Source organism: Pseudonaja textilis, chromosome 3, assembly GCF_049901715.1.
Source record: "Pseudonaja textilis isolate UNSWEBS1 chromosome 3, rPseTex1.2, whole genome shotgun sequence".
Classification (NCBI taxonomy): Eukaryota; Metazoa; Chordata; class Lepidosauria; order Squamata; family Elapidae; genus Pseudonaja; species Pseudonaja textilis.
Genome location: NC_141992.1, coordinates 125,628,953 through 125,648,912, shown reverse-complemented (window position 1 = coordinate 125,648,912; position 19,960 = coordinate 125,628,953). Strand labels below are relative to the sequence as shown.

Genomic DNA, 19,960 nt, shown 5'->3' with positions numbered 1-19,960 from the left:
TATGTAATATCCTACTATGATGCATGTGGTGAAAAAAACAATCCACTTAATCCACAAATCCACAAATCTGTGAATTAGTTGAGTCAGAGAATGATTGAGTAAATCATCCTAAGAGTTCTGTGATTTGATAGGAACCAACATTTCTCCAATCAAAATAAAACTCTTTATGTCCCCCAAAGAACAATCTCACATATTAATTGGTTGCTTTAAGATATAATTTTTAACTAGGGAAAAGTATAAAATCACATTAAAAATCAGTTTAAGAGATTTACAGCCTAAAGAGAAACTGGAAACCACTCAGTCTATGTGAAAAGTTTATGTTTCTTTAAAAAGTACAATGTGAAGCTAATGCTGTTCTTAGCTAGAAGCCAATCTTGCCAAAGTAGAAACTAAAGGATAGATAGAGACAGTGGTGGGATTTAAACTTCTTTTTTTTTACTACTGGTTCTGTGGGCATGGCTTGGTGGGCATGGCAGGGGAAGGATACTGTAAAATCTCCAGTCAGAGATGGCATTTGCCAGTTCTTTGACGTACTCAAAATTTCTGCTACCGGTTCACCAGAACTGGTCAGAACCTGCTGAATACAACCTCTGGATAGAGGCAATTAATTATTGGGGTAAACTTAACTGAACTCCATTGGATTTGATCCCTCTCATTCCAAGTGATAAATTCTAAATGGAAGAAGGTCCTTAATTAGAAAATAACATCATGTGGCCTGCTCTTAGCCAAAGTCTATATATGAAACACATGCATTACACATCACCATCTGGAATTGTAGTTTAGCCTGTTCATCTGCCTAGGAGAAGCCCAACTTTATGTCATGTTGTCTTTATTCAGAACCCTATTCCATCATAATCTCTACCCTTAAATATCTGCCTTAAATATCACTGGGCTTTTACAAGGGCATATGTCAGCACCCAGTAGGATTTCAAGGGAATGCTATAATATTCTTTCAGTTTGGCATTTCTGTCCTTGTGACACGAGGAAGCTCTGACACTGCAATTTTATTACAGTTTATATCAAAATTAATCCTTTTCTAGCAACAATGATGATTGCCATGTAATTTTCCTACCAGACAACGAAAACATCCAGGTGACTTGTAATGTTGCTAATTGTTGCTATTTAGCTTCAAGAGTATGACAGAAGCCACTTTCTAAAAATCATGTGTATGTCACAAATATAAACCTTGCTTCTTTTTTTGTATTTCTCCAGATTTGTTTTTGCTAACTTTTACCTTTAAAAACTTCCGGTTTGAAGGGCTTCGGTGACAGACAGAAATCTGCGATCATGTGCGGTTTCTGTCTGGGCTCACCGCTGGAGTGCCCCGAGCTGGCGGGTTTCGGGGCTAAGCCACCCCGTAGAGGTGGTGAAGAGGGGGGAGACCACCAGCAGGGTCGAGGAGAGCCACATCTCTCCTCCATGTATGTAAATATTGATTTTTTTTTATAAAAAAAGAGCAACTTTTACCCAAAATCAGGTAAAGCAGGCAGATTGAGTTGCTCACAAAACCATTCAGTGATCTGTCTGCCATTGGCTAGCTCAGTCTCTCAAATTTGCTTGCCGTGAGTCTGCAGTGAATTTACTTGCAAGCAAATCTTCAGTCTTAAGGGAGGTTCAGCTCTACTTAATAGCAGAGCTGAAAATATAAAGACTAGCTAGAAAGCAAGAAATCCAACCATTTTCTGCTTCCTAGCTAATCTAAATCTCCCGGCATAGCAGAACAGATGATGGTCGGAAAAAGGAAAAATAGCAATTTAGCAGGCAAGTTTCCCAGGTAAGGAGTGAGTGGGAAGGAAGGGTTCCCATGGGCCATATGGATGGCACAGCCTTGTTTTCTATGCAGCATGGATTAATTGCTTTGGAGGGGTGCTCTGGGGATGAGATTTCTCTGTGGCCCACCAAAATTTTCTCACAGCCCACCAATGGGCCGTGGCCCACCGTTTGGCGACTGCTGTACTAGAGAGCATCTCAAGTGTTAGGTTGAATAAGCAAACATATTCACCTATTACGCTGCATAGACTATCATGCAATATAGTATGTTTAATAAAAATGCCTAGATTGATAGTCTTTGATCTCTAGCTAAAGAATATACTGTGTCTCTTAATTTGCTGCAATCTGAATTTGGTTTTACTGTATGTGAATGGGTGCAAATCTGGAAATCTGTTTTATGAAACAAGAATATGAATATAAATAAATGTTCAATTTGTCAAAATGTCCCCTGAGATTGCGGGTTCATTGAAAATTCATTGCATTAGAATAAAATATGTGTTTAATAACAAAGAGATTTATGGATTTAAGTTAACAAAAAGATTCCGAGCTGAATAACAACACTGTGTGTGTGTGTGTGTGTGTGTGTGTGTTTGTAGCATTTGTATATCTTTCATTCAACTCCCTGCAGGGTTTTTTTTGGAAGGGGGACACAAAGTTTTTCAGAACTGGTTTGTCATTGCCTCCTTTCAAGATCCTCCAACTGACTTTGTGCCTAAGGCTTGAACTAGAACTCATGATCTCCTAGTTTCTAATCTGATGCCTTATTCACTCTAGCTCCAAACTAGTTCTCCAGCCAGATTTACAATTTATCAAAAAGCAGGTCACTGAGAATATATGAGTATTGGTTTTCCTTTTTATCATTCTCATTGTTGGCAAACTTGTGAAGGGCACCAGTGTTTAAATTGCTGATAAAATTAACCAATTTAAGGCTACAACTTGCTGCTTGCATGTTATTTCCCATTTTTTTGTCCATGTGCTGTCACTGTAGTGATCAAGCACCTGCTACTATAATTGGCCATCATAGTAACACCCTGCCATAGAAGCACAGCATTCTTTTAAATGATAGTATGGCTGCTACAAATCCAAATGCAAGAAACACTTTACAATTTTCATTAACTGGATTGGCAACAATCTATATTAACATGATGATGTCTAAAACTGCATTGTTTCAAAACCTTTTGAAACATCATCATCATCATCATCATCATCATCATCATCATCATCATCATAATAATAATAGAATAAATATATAACAATAAAATAAGTAGCTTATTTATGATACCCAATTGTTTTTTTCAAAAGTATGCAACCTATGGCTTTAAGAAAGGACAGTGTATACCTTCTCAGAATTTTTGTCTAAGTCCCTTGAATCAAATGATATCAAAATTTTCATCCCAATGTTTTGGATGGAGGCTTAAGGAACAAAATACATGCCTTAAGCGTTATAAAATATGATGACATTAATTAAAAGAATCACTAAGCTTCAGGTTTAAAATATCAAATAGGCCCCTTATGGCATTCATTCAAATATTTCCTAAAACTCAGGCTTAAAATATCAAGGGCCCCTTAAAACTGGCTTGCCACCTCCTGTCCCAAAAAGAGAAAAAGAAATGTGCCAGAAAGTTTGAACCTATCTACAGAGGAATCTTGAGCCTGCAGAAGCAGTGCTAAGAATTGCAAATACTCTATTCATTGACCAGTCCTGACTAGAATAATAGGTCAATCAATCAATCAATCAATCAATCATTCAATTATCCATGCATGCATCCATCCATCCATCCATCCAAAGGTGGGCTACAACCAGTTTGCACTGGTTTGGGCAAACTGGTTGTTAATTTTATAGCCAGTTTGGTGAATCAGCAAATCCCACCCATGGCTGGCCCTGCCCCACCCACTCTGCCCCTTCCAGGAGTCCCCACAAGGTCCCTTGTGGGTCACAGGTAAGTGTAGGTCCCATGAGGAAGCTCCAGAAGGCTGGAAACTGCCTCCAGAGCCCAGGGAGGGTGAAAATGCCCCTCCTGCCATGGTGCAGGAGACCAACTAGGCCACACCCACCATGGCCATGACCACCCAGCAACTGGGCAGAGAACCGGTTGCTAATTTTTTGAATCCCAGCCTGCATCCATCCATTTATCAAATTTAAATGATATTCATCTCGTGATCTGAGGTGATTCTTAGTGGCTCAATTTTACCATTTAAAATTATTGACCGTAGTCTCTGCAGTCTCTGAGATTAAAAAAAAAACACCTTTCTTTTAAAGTGCAGTTCCCCATAGAGGAAAGTTAAACAACCTTGCTTTACTGCAAATACAATGTATTCATTGGCATAAATTTTGAATGATTTAAACAATCTCCTGTTCCAGATTTCAGAAAGATCAGTCTGTGTCAATATTGGCAGACTATTTTTTTAAAAGGGGAAGAGGGATATTGGAAAGATACGCAGAGGAGAAACACATTATAACAGGATATCAAAAAAAGTGGGAGGAGAGGAATGGTGGTGTTAGAACTTCTGTATAAAATAGCTAGCCCACAATGATACATTCTCATCTCTAGGGTAAGTCAGAGCAAAAAAGTTGGTTATAGGTAATTTCTGCCTTTCATTTTGATGGGCTTTGAATATTATCCTATTAGAATATGATTTGTACAATCTGTTGCAGATATTTCTCAGGCCTTTATTTAATGTGTATAGGATCTTCTGAAAGTTGAACATTGTAACATACATGCACAAAATGAGGTGGTGATGGGGTTTCATCAAGTATATAAACTTAATACTCATCTAAACATTTATCCAATTTACAGATTATTTCAAAGAGGAGTACAACAACATTTGCAGAAGATTCTACTGGTTAAAGGAAAAGACATACCAAGTTCAGCAGACTTGTCTGCAGAAGGTCCAGAGAATGAAAATTTGCAACTGCTTGTCATTTCTAATTTGGACTTGTATTTTTTACGAGATTCCTACTTTACTGTCACCGAAGAGGACTAGTGTGTATTTGCAAGCTAAAAGGATAATGGGACTGGCTAAGGATCAGGGAAAAGCCATGCATCGGACAAAGCGTGGATGGATGTGGAATCAATTTTTTTTATTGGAGGAATATACTGGTCCAGATACTCAATATGTGGGCAAGGTAAGCACTGCAATCAAAAGACCGTTTAGAAACATAATCAAATTCACTGAGACCCAGGATGGGGTGGGGATGGGATAGTGGTAGAATTTCTCAGTAACATGGAATGTAGATTTTAGCAGGGAAGAAATGAGATTTCTCATCTAATAGTTTTTTGAAACATTCCAGTTTTAGCACAGAATGGTCCTCTAATGCTAGGATTTAGATGGTTCTACAGAGGGATGCTAGGTAGATAATCCTCCACTTATGACAACTGCCGAGCTCACAATTTCTGTTGCTAAGTGAGATCATTGTTAAGGGAGTTTTGTCTCATTTTATGAACTTTCTTGCCATACTTGTTAAATGAACCACTGCATTTAAATTAGTAATGCGATTGTTAAGTGAATATGTCTTCCCAATGACTTTGCTTGGCAGAAGGTCACAAAAAGGGATCCCATGATCCCAGGACACTACAATCATCATACATATGAACCATTTGCTAAGTGTCTGAATTGTGATCACATGGCCATGGGGATGCTGCAATGATCCTAAGCGTGAAAATCTATGATAGCTAAGCTGTTCGGCCACTTGAAAATACTGTAATTCTGGGGAAAAGACTTTCAGAGTTTAAAAGCAGTTTTTTTTTAATGCAATTGATAGAGAAATAGTACTGTACAGAAGGAACATAAGTAAGAATGACATGGATCCAAAGCTAACATGCCTAAATAGTACATTACCTTAAATCACATGGAGTTTCTATTATCTACTTGCCAATGGCATTATATCCATGGATAGAGAATGCATTTCAGAAATGACAATATTTCACCGCTGTGGGAGGACAGTACTTACTCTTACTGGAGGAAATTCTTGGCTGAATTGGGAGCAGCATGCTTTCATGAATAGGTGACGGAGTCCAAATTCAAGTCCAAGTTGGCTTGTCAATATTAAGAGTTTTGAAAACAATAGAGGCTTGCCATCTTGAATGTAGTCTAGATTCCCATGAAGGAGGGGCTGTTTTCTAAAGGGCAAAGAAGCTGTGGAACTTGTAAAGTTTGATTGGTAGGAAGAGGATTAAAATGGCTTTTTCCCTAGATGTTGCCAGATACAGTATCTGTCGTTATGCAAACAGTTGCTTTGATGTGGCAAGGTTCTGTCTCTAAATGAAGAACAGTAAAGAAACTAACTTAACTAACTCCATGTGTCTTTCTTGATTCTTGGATCCTGACATAGGCAATATTTATCACCTTATTGTCTTGTATTCGGGTGAAGGGGAAGAGATATGAGTGTAGGTATTATATTAAATTGCCTTGTTCGTGATCCACTCAAGCAATCTGAGTTTTCATGCTTCTAAATTGCTTGTCCTCATTCTTGGGTTCAAAACAACTAACTGACTTTAATTCTAAGTCAATTTTTTTCAACTGCATCAAAAAAGGCAGGCAAGACCATTGTTTTCACATATAAGCAAGTGTCTCAATACAGTGGCCAGTTTTACTGAGCACTGAATGAAAGGTAGGAAGTAGAGGATGAGGCAGGGAGACAGGAAGCTGGAGAAGATCAAACATGTCTCTGCAAACAACATGAAAGGTGAAGGTAAACCCTCTAGCTAAATCCTTCTATACTTCTCTTGGAGTCCAGGCTTCAGGTCCATGCCTTCAGATTAAGGTCTGCCAATTGCTGTGTCTCCACAACCAGCCAATTGACTAGGCAGATTACACATTCCAGTTACATACATATATGCATATACATATATGCACAATACATACATTCATACATACAGTACACACGTACACACACACACACACACCAATGGAACTGATAGGGTGGCTTGGTACACTGAGTACACTCACTCTGGCAAGTGAGCAAGGATTGGCTGACATTTTCCCCATGCTCAACAGTTGAACAAGTGACTAGTTTTTGATCCTTTACATCCTCAAGACACAGAAACATGGTTATGCATCTACTGTTCTGATAACCAAATAAGTCTGTCCAGTTTATACAGCATGCATCAGATTTGGATAATTTTAAAATAAATTTAGAATGATTGGGAGACAGAACATCTAGTTCTTGCTCAAAAAAAGGAATATATCTCTTTCTTTCCCTTTTTTTTTTGTGTGCAAGTGCACTCTCCCTCATCGCCATAATCACAAATCTTAATTTCCTATTCCCCATCTTAAACTATCACATTGAGGAATTTTAATCCTGAATGCTTCTGTTATACCTGAACACTGACTTCATTTACTTTCACCTAAAGAAAGTAACTAAACAAATAGAAACAATGAAATCTGTATACTGTACATTAATGTGCTTTGAATTGAACAATTTATTTCTCAATTAAATATTGACAATAATATTGGTCTTATATTCACTATCATTCTTGATTCACTTAAAGAGATCATTATTACTATCCCATTCATCCTTACTATATAGCTATCATGATGTTAGTATTGCTTCTCTACAGCTAGAGTACAATAAGCATACACCATAGATTAAAATCAATTACATGAGGCACAGTATATAACAACTCTGTTTCTTTACTGTAGCTACTATAACTGCTAACACAAACATAAAAGAAAGCAACATAAAATGCTTAATTATATTTTTGTAATATTAAAGAGAAATAAATGGATGAATTAAAAAGAGACTGAAATGAAAGAGAATGAAATTCATTTAATTATAATTGAATGGGATGAAGTATTTATGGGTTAATATTGTAAATAAATATTAATAATCTATGGTAGAAATGGCACATTATCACTGTCATAATAATAAATAATATGCCACAATCTAAAATTACACATAATTCCTTTCTTATCAAGAGCTGACTCAGATGTTGTTTTGTTCAAACAAAGGTTGTGAAGAAAGACTGAATAAGAGTGAATTTTAATATATATGACATGACAAGATAGCTATAAAATATAAAGAGTTCTTTCAAAACAGCCCAAGTAGAGGAAACACTGTGGGAAAATATAGTATATCATCTGAAAAGTTTAAATGCTCACAAATTTTATGGTAGCATAAAAACATCTGTTAAATATGTAAAGAAATATGAATAGGGCCATAGCAACATTGAGCTTTCAAATGTGAGTCAATTGAGAAAATGCAAGTGGTCTGACATGTTTAGAATTTTATAAATTTTACTAATAATTCTAAATTCCAAATTATAAAAGCCCATATGAAGTCACAGAAAGGAGATACCTATCCACATCTTGGATAATCTCAGGTAGCCACAACCTAAGAACCTAGAATTAAGGACAAACTTCCTAACAGTGAGAACAATTAACCAGTGGAACAGCCTGCGTTCAGAAGTTGTGGGTACTTCATTACTGGAGGTGTTTAAGAATAGAATGGACAGCCATTTGCTGAAATAGGTTTTTGTGTTTGAGCAGAGCGGTTGGACTAGAAGTCCTTCAAGGTCCCTTCCAACTCTATTCTATATGTATATGTAGACAAGAAACAATTTTCTTACTGTATACTTTTCCAAGCAGGATATTTTTTTTAATATTGGAAATATGTTTACTTATATAAAATAGAAAGAACCAAGGGCCATTTATTAGATGCATTTCAACGAGCAGCAAAGATTCTGAGGCTGTTGTATCATGAGAACCATTTTTATTTTAATGTGGTTATTATGGTTCATTGCACAGTCAGCCAGATATTTAGTCTAGATTTAGCATTTTTATCTATCTAACGGATCTTTTCCAAGGGACACACAGAAGCTGTTGTTTAACAATAATAAAGATATCATCACAGAATATGAGCTATTCAAAGTAAAGCTGTCCTTTGCAATTAACAGATAGTGATTTGCCAATACTGAAGATGCTCAAGTAGTGCTCCAGATGTTTTTGGGATTGTATTCAAGGTGCCTGTTACTATCAGTCTTACTTTTGCCATAGTGGGTCCATTTCTGTTTGTGGGCCTTTGTATTTTTTGATTGTCTCTAGTTCTTTCTCTTCTCGTCTGCTGTTCCCAGGTACTGGTCATGCCCATTATGCAGACTATTTTTTTGCCTTTCTTATTAACAGTTGTTAACTCTGGGATATTATGTAGGGTCTCCTGTTTGGGGAGGGGGGTTGGACTAGAAGATCTCCAAGGCCCCTTCTAACTCCATTCTGTGTGTGTGTGTATGTGTGTGTGTGTGTGTGTTTTCTTAAGTTTTCATGGGTATGTACATATATGCTATTCAGCTTTGTTCGGGTATTTTCCCATGTCATTATAGTTGTGCTTTTTAAGTTGTAGTGATGTTTCAGCAGAATCTCATCTGCCATCATCAGGATTGTGTATTGTGTTCGTCTGTGAGTCAGACTTTCACAGCCATTTCTGTTTTAAATTTGGTGCTAGCCTTCTGCTGTGCCAGAATGGTTTTTTCTTCATTCTGATTGGTTGGGAGTCTTGGTCTGTGTTTATTGGTCTTGGAGTTTGCTGCGTTCTGTTTGATTGGTGTTTCTAATATCTTCTGTCTGTTTTGTAGCTTTTTTTGTCTTGATTGGCTTGCAACATTGTGTTTCCTGTATTGGAGGCTTTTAGTGCGGCTTGGCTCCAAATAAACGGACAGCTACCATTTATTAGGAAACTAGGTTTCATCTGGGTGCCTGGTTGCGGTGTGTTTGAGCTGAAGGTATCAGGGGGGATCTGTTTGTGCCCAGGTGTTTGCCTGGCTTGTGGTGTGGAGATTTTTTTGTTTGTGAGTGCAGGCTTCCAAATAATTGACAGCCTGGTGGAGTCATCTCTTCTATTCATGTTTTCAGGTCTTTTTTCAATTTCCATGGCTTCTCTGATAATTCTGTGGCTGGGGTTTTCTATAGTGGCTAGGGCTTTGGTGCCATTGAAGTCGATGCTATGACCTTGGCTTTCATGTGTTGGACTAGTGAGGAAGTGTGTTCCAGCTTTTTTACTGTGTTTTTGTGTTCATCCAGGCAGGTCCTTATTCTTCTCTTGGTCTGTCCAATGTATGTGGCAGGGCATGGTGCACAGGGGACTTCATATATGCCTTGATTTTCCAGGTCAATTTTATCTTTGGGGTTTCTTAGGATGGCTGCTATTTTTCTGTCTGTTTTGAAGGCAGTCTTGATATGATGCCTGTGTAGTATCTTACTGATTTTGTCTGTAGTACCTCTTATGTAGGGCAGGACAGCTGTTCCACAGGTCTGTTCTTCTTGTAGGTGTGCGTTATGTCTCAGTGTGTTTTTGTGGATGAGGCCAGTGATTTTGCTTTTGTGGAAGCCGTTGGCTGTCAGTACTTTAGTCAAGATGCATAGTTCAGTCTTTATATGTGTCTTGTCTGCCAGGCATTTAGTTCTGGCAATTAGTGTTTTGGACACGGAGTTTATCTGTGCTGGGTGGTGGTGGGATTGGGTGTTGAGGTAGCAGTTGGTGTGTGTTTTCTTCTGGTATACGTTGTGTCCTAGTGTGCTATCTGTTTTTTTGTAGATTAGTACATCTAGGAATGGTAGTTGTTTGTTTGATTCCGTTTCCATGGTGAACTTGATTTTGGGGTGTGTGCTGTTTAGGTGTGTTAGGAAATTGTTTAGGTTTTTTTTTCCATGGGGCCAAATCCCAAATGTGTCATTAATGTATCTTAACCATAGTTTCAGTTTGTGGGTGGCATTGGCTAGGGCTCTGGATTCAAATTCTTCCATGAACAGGTTTGCAACGACGGGTGACAGTGATGATCCCATAGGGGCTCCTTCAAATTGCTTGTATCTTTGTCCTTTGTATATGAAATATGTGTTGGTTAAGCAGTGTTCTGCTAGTTCCATGAGGTGTTTGGTATTTATTTTTAATGATTTCTAGGGTTTCTTTTATCAGGACTTGAGTGAATATTGAAACCACATCGAAACTTACAAGCAGATGTTTTTGTTCCACGTGTAGATCTTTGATCATTTTCAAGAGGTGGTATGAGTTTTCTACCTGTGAAGCTGCTGCTTCAGCATGGTGCTGTAGCTGCTTTGCTAGGTATTTGGCTAGGTTTTCTTAAGTTTTCACAGGTATTTATATGTATGGTATTCAGCTTTGTTTGGGTATTTTCCCACGTCATTAGAGTTGTGCTTTTAAAGTTGTAGCGATGTTTTGGCAGAATCTCATCTGCCATTATCAGGCTTATGTATTGTGTTCATGTGTGAGTCAGGGTTTCAGAGCTGTTTCTGTTTTAAATTTGGTGCTAGCCTACTGCTGTGTTAGAATGGTTTTTTTCTTCATTCTGATTGGTTGGGAGTCTTGGTCTGTGTTTATTGGTCTTGGAATTTGCTGTGTTCTGCTTGATTGGTGTTTCTAATATCTTCTGTCTGTTTTGTAGCTTTTTTTGTCTTGATTGGATGCAACATTGTGTTTCCTTTATTGGAGGCTTTTAGTGCAGCTTGGAGGCTTTTGGCTTTGGGTAAATGGACAGCTATCATTAATTAGGAAGCTAGGTTTCATCTGGGTGGCTGCTTGGGGTGTGTTTGAGCTGGAGGTATCAGGGGGGATCTGTTTGTGCCCAGGTGATTGCTTGGCTTGTGGTGTGGAGATTTTTTTGTTTGTGAGTGCAGGCTTCTAAATAATTGACAGTCTGGTGGACTCATCTCTTCTATTCATGCTTTCAGGTCTTTTTTCAATTTCTATGGCTTTTCTGGTGATTCTGTGGCTGGGGTTTTCTATAGTGGCTAGGGAGTTGGTGCCATCGAAGTCGATGCTATGATGTGTGGTTTTCATGTGTTGGACTAGTGAGGAAGTGTGTTCCAGCTTTTTTACTGCATTTTTGTGTTCATCCAGGTGGGTACTTATTCTTCTATTGGTCTGTCCAATGTATGTGGCAGGGCATGCACAGGGCTATATATTAGATGCATTTCAATGAGCAGCAAAAATTCATGAAAATGATATGGCAGGTTTGTCTCTTAGCCAGTGCCTGACCTTATTTGTTCACTTTGGCTGTGATTTTTTAATGTACTGACCATGTAATGCTTTCCTTGCCATGTCTCTTCTCTACTCTTCATTTGGTCCTTTGTGTAAGACAATGTGGGAAGCACCCCCACCTCACCCCAGAAAAATGAAATATTTTTGGAAATATTAAAAAAGTCAGGATAGAACTCCCCTAAAGATGAAATGAAAAAATCTTAAGGGAGGCAGAAACCAGCCCCAGTTTCCCTGTCCCAAGCAGAAACTAAGGAGGCCAGCTTTTAGAAATGCAGATTTGGTAATCTGTTCAGAAAAACTGGGTCAAGACAAAAATTCAGGTAAACAATAAGCCAAAGGTTGACCAGATGAACTCAGACAAGCATCTAGACTTTGCATTTCCCCTTTTGTCTATAGAGCAAGCCATGACCCCATAGGAATCTGACAACAGCCAATAGAATATTAAAGGATGTCTTCTTGCATAGGAACAGGAAGCACAAATACATAGCCCAAAGAAGCTATAAAAACCCATCCACTCTCAACTCCATTTTGTCAGCTGCCCAGAATCACATGTGGTTTGGTGGATCTGTTTTTTCAATAAAGTGAACCTTCCTTTTTAATCAGCCTTCACCCTCCATTTTATCTCCAGTGCCTTTCTCCCAGCTTGGAACTGGACCTGGATATTTCTTTCAACATCAGTTTTGTCTTTCAATAGTCACTAAACCTTGCATCTTGTTCATTGAAATATTCTTCCAATTCCCTTTTTATTTTTCAACTTTCTGGTATACTTGCAACATTCCATGCCCATCTTTGCCCCTGTTAAGTAGAGTCTGTCAGTATTGCTGGATGGATGAAAGTCATGATTTCATGTCATTAATTTTCTGGTCTTCCTCTTAAGGGCTTTTATTTCTGCTTGACTCCAGTTCACTATACCAGCTGTATAAGTATTGATTGAACTTGTGCCCATGAAATTGTTTGATGGTATTTTCTCCATTGAGTTTGGACTTTAAAATCCTTTATCACTGTCATGATGTATTCACATCTAATCTTTGTGACATCATGTGCTTGATGTTGTTATGGTTCACCACAGTCAGACAGATGTTCAGACTGGATTGGGATTTTTGTCTGATCATCAAATCCTTCCCAAGGACCTGGGGATAGGCAAATGTGAATGTTTGATGGTGTTGCAGATATTGTTGCAGGATGTAAGTTGTTCCAAGTAAAGCTGCTTTTTGCAATTGACTGATTGCAAAAATGATGAATTTGCTAATGCCAGTGTTCAAGGAATGCTCCAATTGTTTTGGGATTGCATCCAAGGTGCCTATTATTATTGGTACTAACTTTACTTTGTTTTTTCACAGTCATTCTGTTTCTATTTGCAGGTTGTTGTATTTTGTTATCTGTTCCAGTTCCTTCTTTTCTTTTCTACCTGTCTCTAGGTACTGCCATATCCACTAACCAAACTGTTTTGCTTTTTTATATTGACAGCTATAAGTCAGGTGGCAGCTTTCTATCTGTTTGGATTTTAAAGTCCCAGAGCACTTTAGCTTCTTTGTTTTCTATGATTTCATCTATTTTATGGTGCCACCAGTTCTTGCTTGTACACAAAAGATGTTTCTTGCAGAGTTTTGAATGTACCATTGTTGTTACTTTGTTATGATGTTGTTTGTAGTCAGTCTGTGTGAATTTCCTGCAGCAACTAACTAGTGATCCATTGTTCTTTCAGTTTCTTTGCTGTCTGCTGCTATCTTCTCAATTCTGGCTTAGTATGCATTTATTTTGAAGGCTTGGTCATGTTTTGTTATCTGTTTTCCCTGCTATTTTTTTTAATGTACTTGTCACGTAATGTTTTGTCATCCTAAGTCTCTTTTCGGTTCTTCATTTAGTTTTTCTTGTAGGTCATTTTGTTCTCTCCACTACTCAATAGGTTTTCCTAGTATACTAGCTTCACTATTCTGCACCTTTTCTTGCAATACCCCATTTTCAGGGGTGGTATTCTACCGTTTCTCACTGGTTTGGTAGAAGCAGTTGCTATGGTTCCCAGTAGTTCAGAGTACTGGTAAAACGGGCCTCTGGCTGCCCCCCCCCCTCCGCCCACTTCTCCGCTCCCTGACAGTCAGTTCCTGTTGCACATGTGCAACTTTGTGCACATGCATGACATGCCTGCAGCCTGCTTTTACCCACCAGCCAGGCCAGCCATTGCTGCCTGCCTTTTGCTACAGCACAGCAAAAAGCTTGCAAACTCTCCTCTCTTTGAGAAACTGCTCCTGGGCAGCAGAGAAGCACCCTGGTTGAATCCTGTTTCTCTTTGCTGCCCAGGAGCAGTTTTCCAAAGGGAGGAGGCTTGCAAGCTTTTTGCTCTGCTGGGAGAGGCTCTCCCAGCAAGAGCAAGTGGGGAAGCAGCCCAGAGCCGACACAAGCCTCTCCACTGATCTGCCTAGTCACAGGTAAGCCTGTGAGTCATGATAGCCCTTCCTCCACTGTCCCAGGGCCTCCCCAAGCCTTGCCCAGCCATCTCTGGGGTCCCCAGGACTCACCCAGCCTAACTACCTGCTCCCCATCCCCGGGCTCAGCTAGCTGACTTCCACACCGTCACAGCCCTATCCGGCTGGTGGGACTGGCTGGGGCCTACCTACCTGTCCCCAGCAGTGCAGCTCCATCCCTGGGCTTGGTTGGCTAAGTAAAAGCCCCATCCCCGGGCTAAGCTGCCACTCTCTCCCAGCTCTCTCCCAGCTCTCCAGTGAGCTGCGGTGCTCCAACTGGTAGAATGGTGGACTTGGCTGCCTCCTGTAAGCAGGGCAATCTCCGCCACTTATGGGAGACCACCAGAGCCAGGTCTGCCACCTTTGCCACCCACGGAAGTGTTTTGTGAAGTCTGGGGATGGTGCTCAAAGCACCACGGCCATCGTTGCTGCCGCTCTGTGTGTGTGTGTGTGTGTGTGTGTGTGTGTGTGTGTGAGAGAGAGAGAGAGAGAGAGAGAGAGAGAGAGAGAGATGGGGCAAGAAAGAAAGAAAGAAAAGAAAGAAAGAAAGAAAGAAAGAAAGAAAGAAAGAAAGAAAGAAAGAAAGAAAGAGGGAGGGAACGAGAGAAAAAGAAAGAGCAAGAAAGAAAGAGGAAAGGGGAGAAAGAAAGAAAGTGAAAGAAAGAAAGAAAGAAAGAAAAGAAAGAAAGAGGAAGGGAGAGAGAGAAAGAAAGAAAGATGGAGAGAGGAGAAAGTGAATGAGATATATGGATGGGTAGATAAATACATGGAAGGAGGGAGTGAGGGAAAGAGAAAAAAAGGAGAGGAAGGAAGGACACAAACCCTGGCTTCAGAAGACTCTTTGAAGCAGCACAGCAATCTAGGGCTGGCCTGCAAGGGATCTCGGAAGTCATCTAGTCCAGCCCCCTCCTCCAGCAGGAGATCCTTACAGAATCAAAGAATAGCAGGGTTAGAAGGATGTGTGGGTGTGTGGGTGTTTACATGGCTGTCAAAACTCCAAAAACAGGTCAAGTAGCTCTGGAGAGATCAGTCATAAATTAGAACACTTGCTAAGCAACTGGCCATTAAGCGAGGACCACTTGTATTTGGTTTGCCAGTCACATGCCACAGGGCCATAGCCACCAGTCATATGACCACTAAGCCACGCCCACAAATTAAGCCACGTTCACAGAACCAGTTGTTACAAAATTTGAATCCCACCCCTGCCCATTTTGTTCTTAACTGTCTGATCTACTTGCAGCATTCCAAACCCACCCTTTGTTCTTGCTTACAGTTGATGAGAAAAGTAGACATTAAAATCTTTTTCACTCTCATGATGTATTCAGATCTAATCTTTTTGTCTTCTGTGAGCTTGACACTGTTATTATTGCTATGATTGTTATTTTTAGCTTTCAGGAAGATGACAGCATTTTATACATTCCCTGATACCGAAGAACAGTGACTTATTTATGAATATTGTTTGTTACATCTTTCCAGATGATATAATATTTTTATTTTTTTCCCAGTGAACATTAAGAAGAAAACTGATTTTCCTGTCTTCTGGATAGGTAATTTATAATCAGGGTGGCTCTTGATTATTGCCATGAAAGAGAAAAAAAAAAAGAAAATATAGTGAGTGCAGTTATAAAAGAGAGTTCTAGCAGAGACAACCGATGTTTTGTATCTGGAAATAGGCTGAAATGAGGACTGTCAATAGGTTAGAAAAGCTGAAAGACTCTGTTGAGGTTTGTGAACATTTAATTACAATTGTCATTACTGACTCATTGAGAAGTTGGAGCTGTGCTTTCTGCAGGATGTTTTCTGCCCTGTATCCCTTCACTGTTGAGCACCAGTGCAAGCTGTTGGGAATGAGTCTGTACTGTCTGCATCTCAGTCTGAAACACAAATGGTTCCTATAGTCAATGATGACCTGGATGACTGAGAATCTCCATAGAAATTTAATTCCAATGTGTTCAATCTGCCTTTCTGTAAATAACCTTGCAATGACACCATATAACTACATTGCTTTCTTATCCAAAAGGAAGTGGAAAATATCCTAAGCATTCTTTTTCTACTTTCTAAGCTTCTCTCAGACACAGTTGAAATTTTCAATGCAAAACCATATTTTCATCATGGTAAAACCTACACGACTTACTAAACACACAAATTATCTAATGCATTGGGATTCAGAGTGCATCTCTTGGAGTACATGGCTACTAAGGCAGCCATATGAACCAGGTTGTACCAAATGTGTAGGTGCACCCATTTGAAATATGAGACACATAAATGTAGCTGCTAAGTAAAAAGTGTACAATTTAAATTCAGATTTACAACTTAACATGCAAAGATTGGACTTTTAAAACCAAAGAGTAAAAATAGTTCTCACTAGCTATATGCATTAGGTCTTTTTTTCCCTCATATTGTAATATCTTGTTTTGACTTTCGTGAATAAAGTATCACACAAAATTCTCAATCATCCCTCATAGACATTGAGGCATAACAGCAAATCAGTACGTGGCAGATCAGTCTGACTTGTGGTGACAAAACATGATGGTTTAAGGCTTGCTGAAGCTTTATAACTAGTGGCCTTGAAAAGGAAATAAAACAGTGTCAACAAGCAATATCACAAACAACAAGCCTTCCCTCATTCTTAGAAATGCTTGGGACTTCTACTGTTACTCTTTTTTCACAAGTAATTTGCAGCTCCAGCTCTAGAATAAAACTGAAAGAAAAGCAGAACTGAGAGGCAAGCACAGCTTTTCTCAGAAATAAAATGTTCTCTTCTGTCAAAATGACTCTTATGTATAAATACCACTTGTTATGCTTCAGACATGTCCTTTCACATGTTTGTTTATTTTAGTCAATTTATCTGGCCTTACAACAGTAAAAGATGCTTATAGGTCTTTACCACGAGCAGCTGTGGGACACTCTGACCACTGCATGATTCACCTTGTATCTGCCTACAGACAATGACTTAAAACCATTAAACCAACAATTAAATCAGTGAAGACTTGGTCAAATGAGACAAAGCTGAAACTCCAGGCCTGCCCTGATTGCACTGATTGGACTGCTTTTTGAAGATGCCTCTGCAGACCTAGATGAGCTCACAGATACTGTAACATCATATGTTAGCTTCTGCGAAGACTTATGTGTACCAACAAGGAACCTGCAAATATAGAGTAATAATAAACCTTGGTTCACAGCTAAACTTAAGCAGCTATGTCATTCCAAAGAGGAAGCTTACAGAAAAGGTGAAAGAATACTATACAACCAGGTCAGAAACAGATTAACAAGAGAGATCAGAGCAGCAAAAAGAAGTTACTCTGAAAAGTTAAAGAATCAGTTCTCAACAAATGAACCAGTAAACATGTGGAAAACTCTTAAAAACTTCACTGGCTTCAGCAAATCTCCTTCCCACTTAGAAGGAAATCAACAACCAGCAGATGACCTGAATGTGTTTTACTGCAGGTTTCAAAAGAAACTACAGCCTCCTATCTCCACAACCCACATCTCAAACACACCAACAACAGTCAAGCCTCCTACAACTGGCCCCAATCCATTGGGCTCACAACCTCTGGTGATCACAGAAAAAGAAGTGCAAGATCTATTACACAGATAGAAGCCAGGAAAAGCACCAGGGCCAGACAAGATACCTCCTTCTTGCTTAAAAGTCTGTGCTGACCAATTGGCCTTCACCTGAATCTTCAATAGATCACTAGAGATGTGCTATGTTCCTTCCTGCTTCAAATGCTCTACCATCATCCCAGTGCCAAAGAAGCCCTCCATCAAGGAACTGAATGACTACAGACTAGTTGCTCTAACATCTGTAGTTATGAAAATCTTTGAAAGGCTTGTGCTGTCCCACCTGAAAACCATCATGGATCCGCTGTTAGATCCCATGCAGTTTGCATACCGAGCAAATAGATCAACAGATGATGCTGTTAACACGGCTCTGCATTACATCCTACAACATCTTGAATCTCCAAATACCTGCGCAAGGGTCCTCTTTGTAGACTTCAGTTCAACATTCAATACCATCATTTCAGAAACACTCTTCTAAGTAAATTAAACCAACTAGTGGTACCTGAACACACTTGTAAGTGGATCATAAGCTTCCTATCAGACAGGAAGCAGCAGTTGAAGCTAGGAGGAATCACATCCGATACCTGTACAATCAGCACAGGGCCCCTCAAGACTGTGTGCTATCTCCACTTCTCTTCTCCTTATATACCAATGACTGCATCTCAAATGATCCATCTGTTAAAATACTGAAGTTTGCTGATGACACAACAGTGATTGGTCTCATTTGAGACAATGTTGAATCTGCATACAGACAGGAGGTTATACAATTTGCTTCGTGGTGTAACCAGAACAATCTGGAACTGAACATACTCAAAACCGTAGAAATGGTGGTAGACTTTAGAAGAAACCCTCCCCTACTACTACCTCTTACAATACTAGACAACACAGTATCAACAGTAGAGACCTTCAAATTTCTATGTTCTACTTTATCACATGACCTAAAATGGACACCTAACATCAAAAACGTCATCAAAAAAGCACAACAAAGAATGTTCTTTCTGCGCCAACTCAGAAAGCTCAAACTGCCCAAGGAGCTGCTGATACAGTTCTACAGATGAATTATTGAGTCTATCATCTGCACCTCTATAACTGTCTGGTTTGGTTCTGCAACCCAACAGGACAGACACAGACTTCAGAGGAAAATTAGGCCTGCAGAAAAAACAATTACTACCCACCTGCCTTCAATTGAGGACCTATATACTGCACGAGTCAAAAAGAGGGCTGTGAAAATATTTACAGACCCCTCACATCCCGGACATAAGCTGTTTCAACTCCTTCCCTCAAAACGATGCTATAGAGCACTGCACACCAGAACAACTAGACACAAGAACAGTTTTTTTCCCAAACGCCATCACTCTGCAAAACAAATAATTCCCTCAACACTGTTCAACTATTTACAAAGTGTACACTACTGTTACTGTTAATCTTCTCACCACTCCTTATCACCCCTCCCCTCCCACTTGACTGTTTCGTAGTATGATTTGATTGTTGATTGCACCCTATGACTGTCATTAAGTGTTGTACATTATGATTCTTGATTCTTAATGAATGTACCTTTTCTTTATGTATACTGTGCGTATTTATACCAAGACAAATTCCTTGTATGTCCAATCACACTTGGCCAATAAAGTCTTCTCTTCTCTTCTCTTCTCTTCTCTTCTCTTCTCTTCTCTTCTCTTCTCTTCTCTTCTCTTCTCTTCTCTTCTAACAGCAACTCAAAAATGACTATCATAAAATGAAAACTAAAAAAAAACCCCATCACCACAATTATTAATAATCATCATAATCACTTAAACATCATTGGCATTGACAAAATTGCTACCAGTCAATTGTGAAAGGCAGGTTTACATCCTTTGATGATACCTTTAACACTATTAAACAGCATTTTCCTATCCCATGACCTTAGGAAGAACTTGATATATGGATAAAAATGCCAAATCCAGTCTAAATATCTGGATGATTATGCAACCAACCACAATATAAATAGCGGCACTTGAGGAAAACCAGTCACTACAATAACATCCATCTCATGAGTCTTCATCCTCCCAATTCCAATATCTGGGAAAACATCAATGTTTTTGGATGCCAGCAGAATTAGGGCTGTGAAGATGTGTTGATGTTAACAGTAAACCAGATTGAGAAAATGACTCCACTTGTTTCACTGAAACTATATTTA

General features: G+C 39.2%; 1 protein-coding gene across 2 annotated transcripts in view; it reads left to right on the top strand.

Moving 5' to 3' along the window:
- The window catches only part of CDH9 (cadherin 9), a 154,007-nt gene that overhangs the window by 37,062 nt on the left and 96,985 nt on the right, over positions 1–19,960 (top strand). For both annotated transcript variants that reach the window (XM_087930736.1, XM_087930735.1), the window contains exon 2: positions 4,569–4,897. In XM_087930736.1, the coding sequence (XP_087786862.1) occupies positions 4,670–4,897 (228 nt within the window). In that variant the 5' untranslated portion in view covers positions 4,569–4,669. The remainder of the gene's footprint in view (positions 1–4,568; positions 4,898–19,960) is intronic.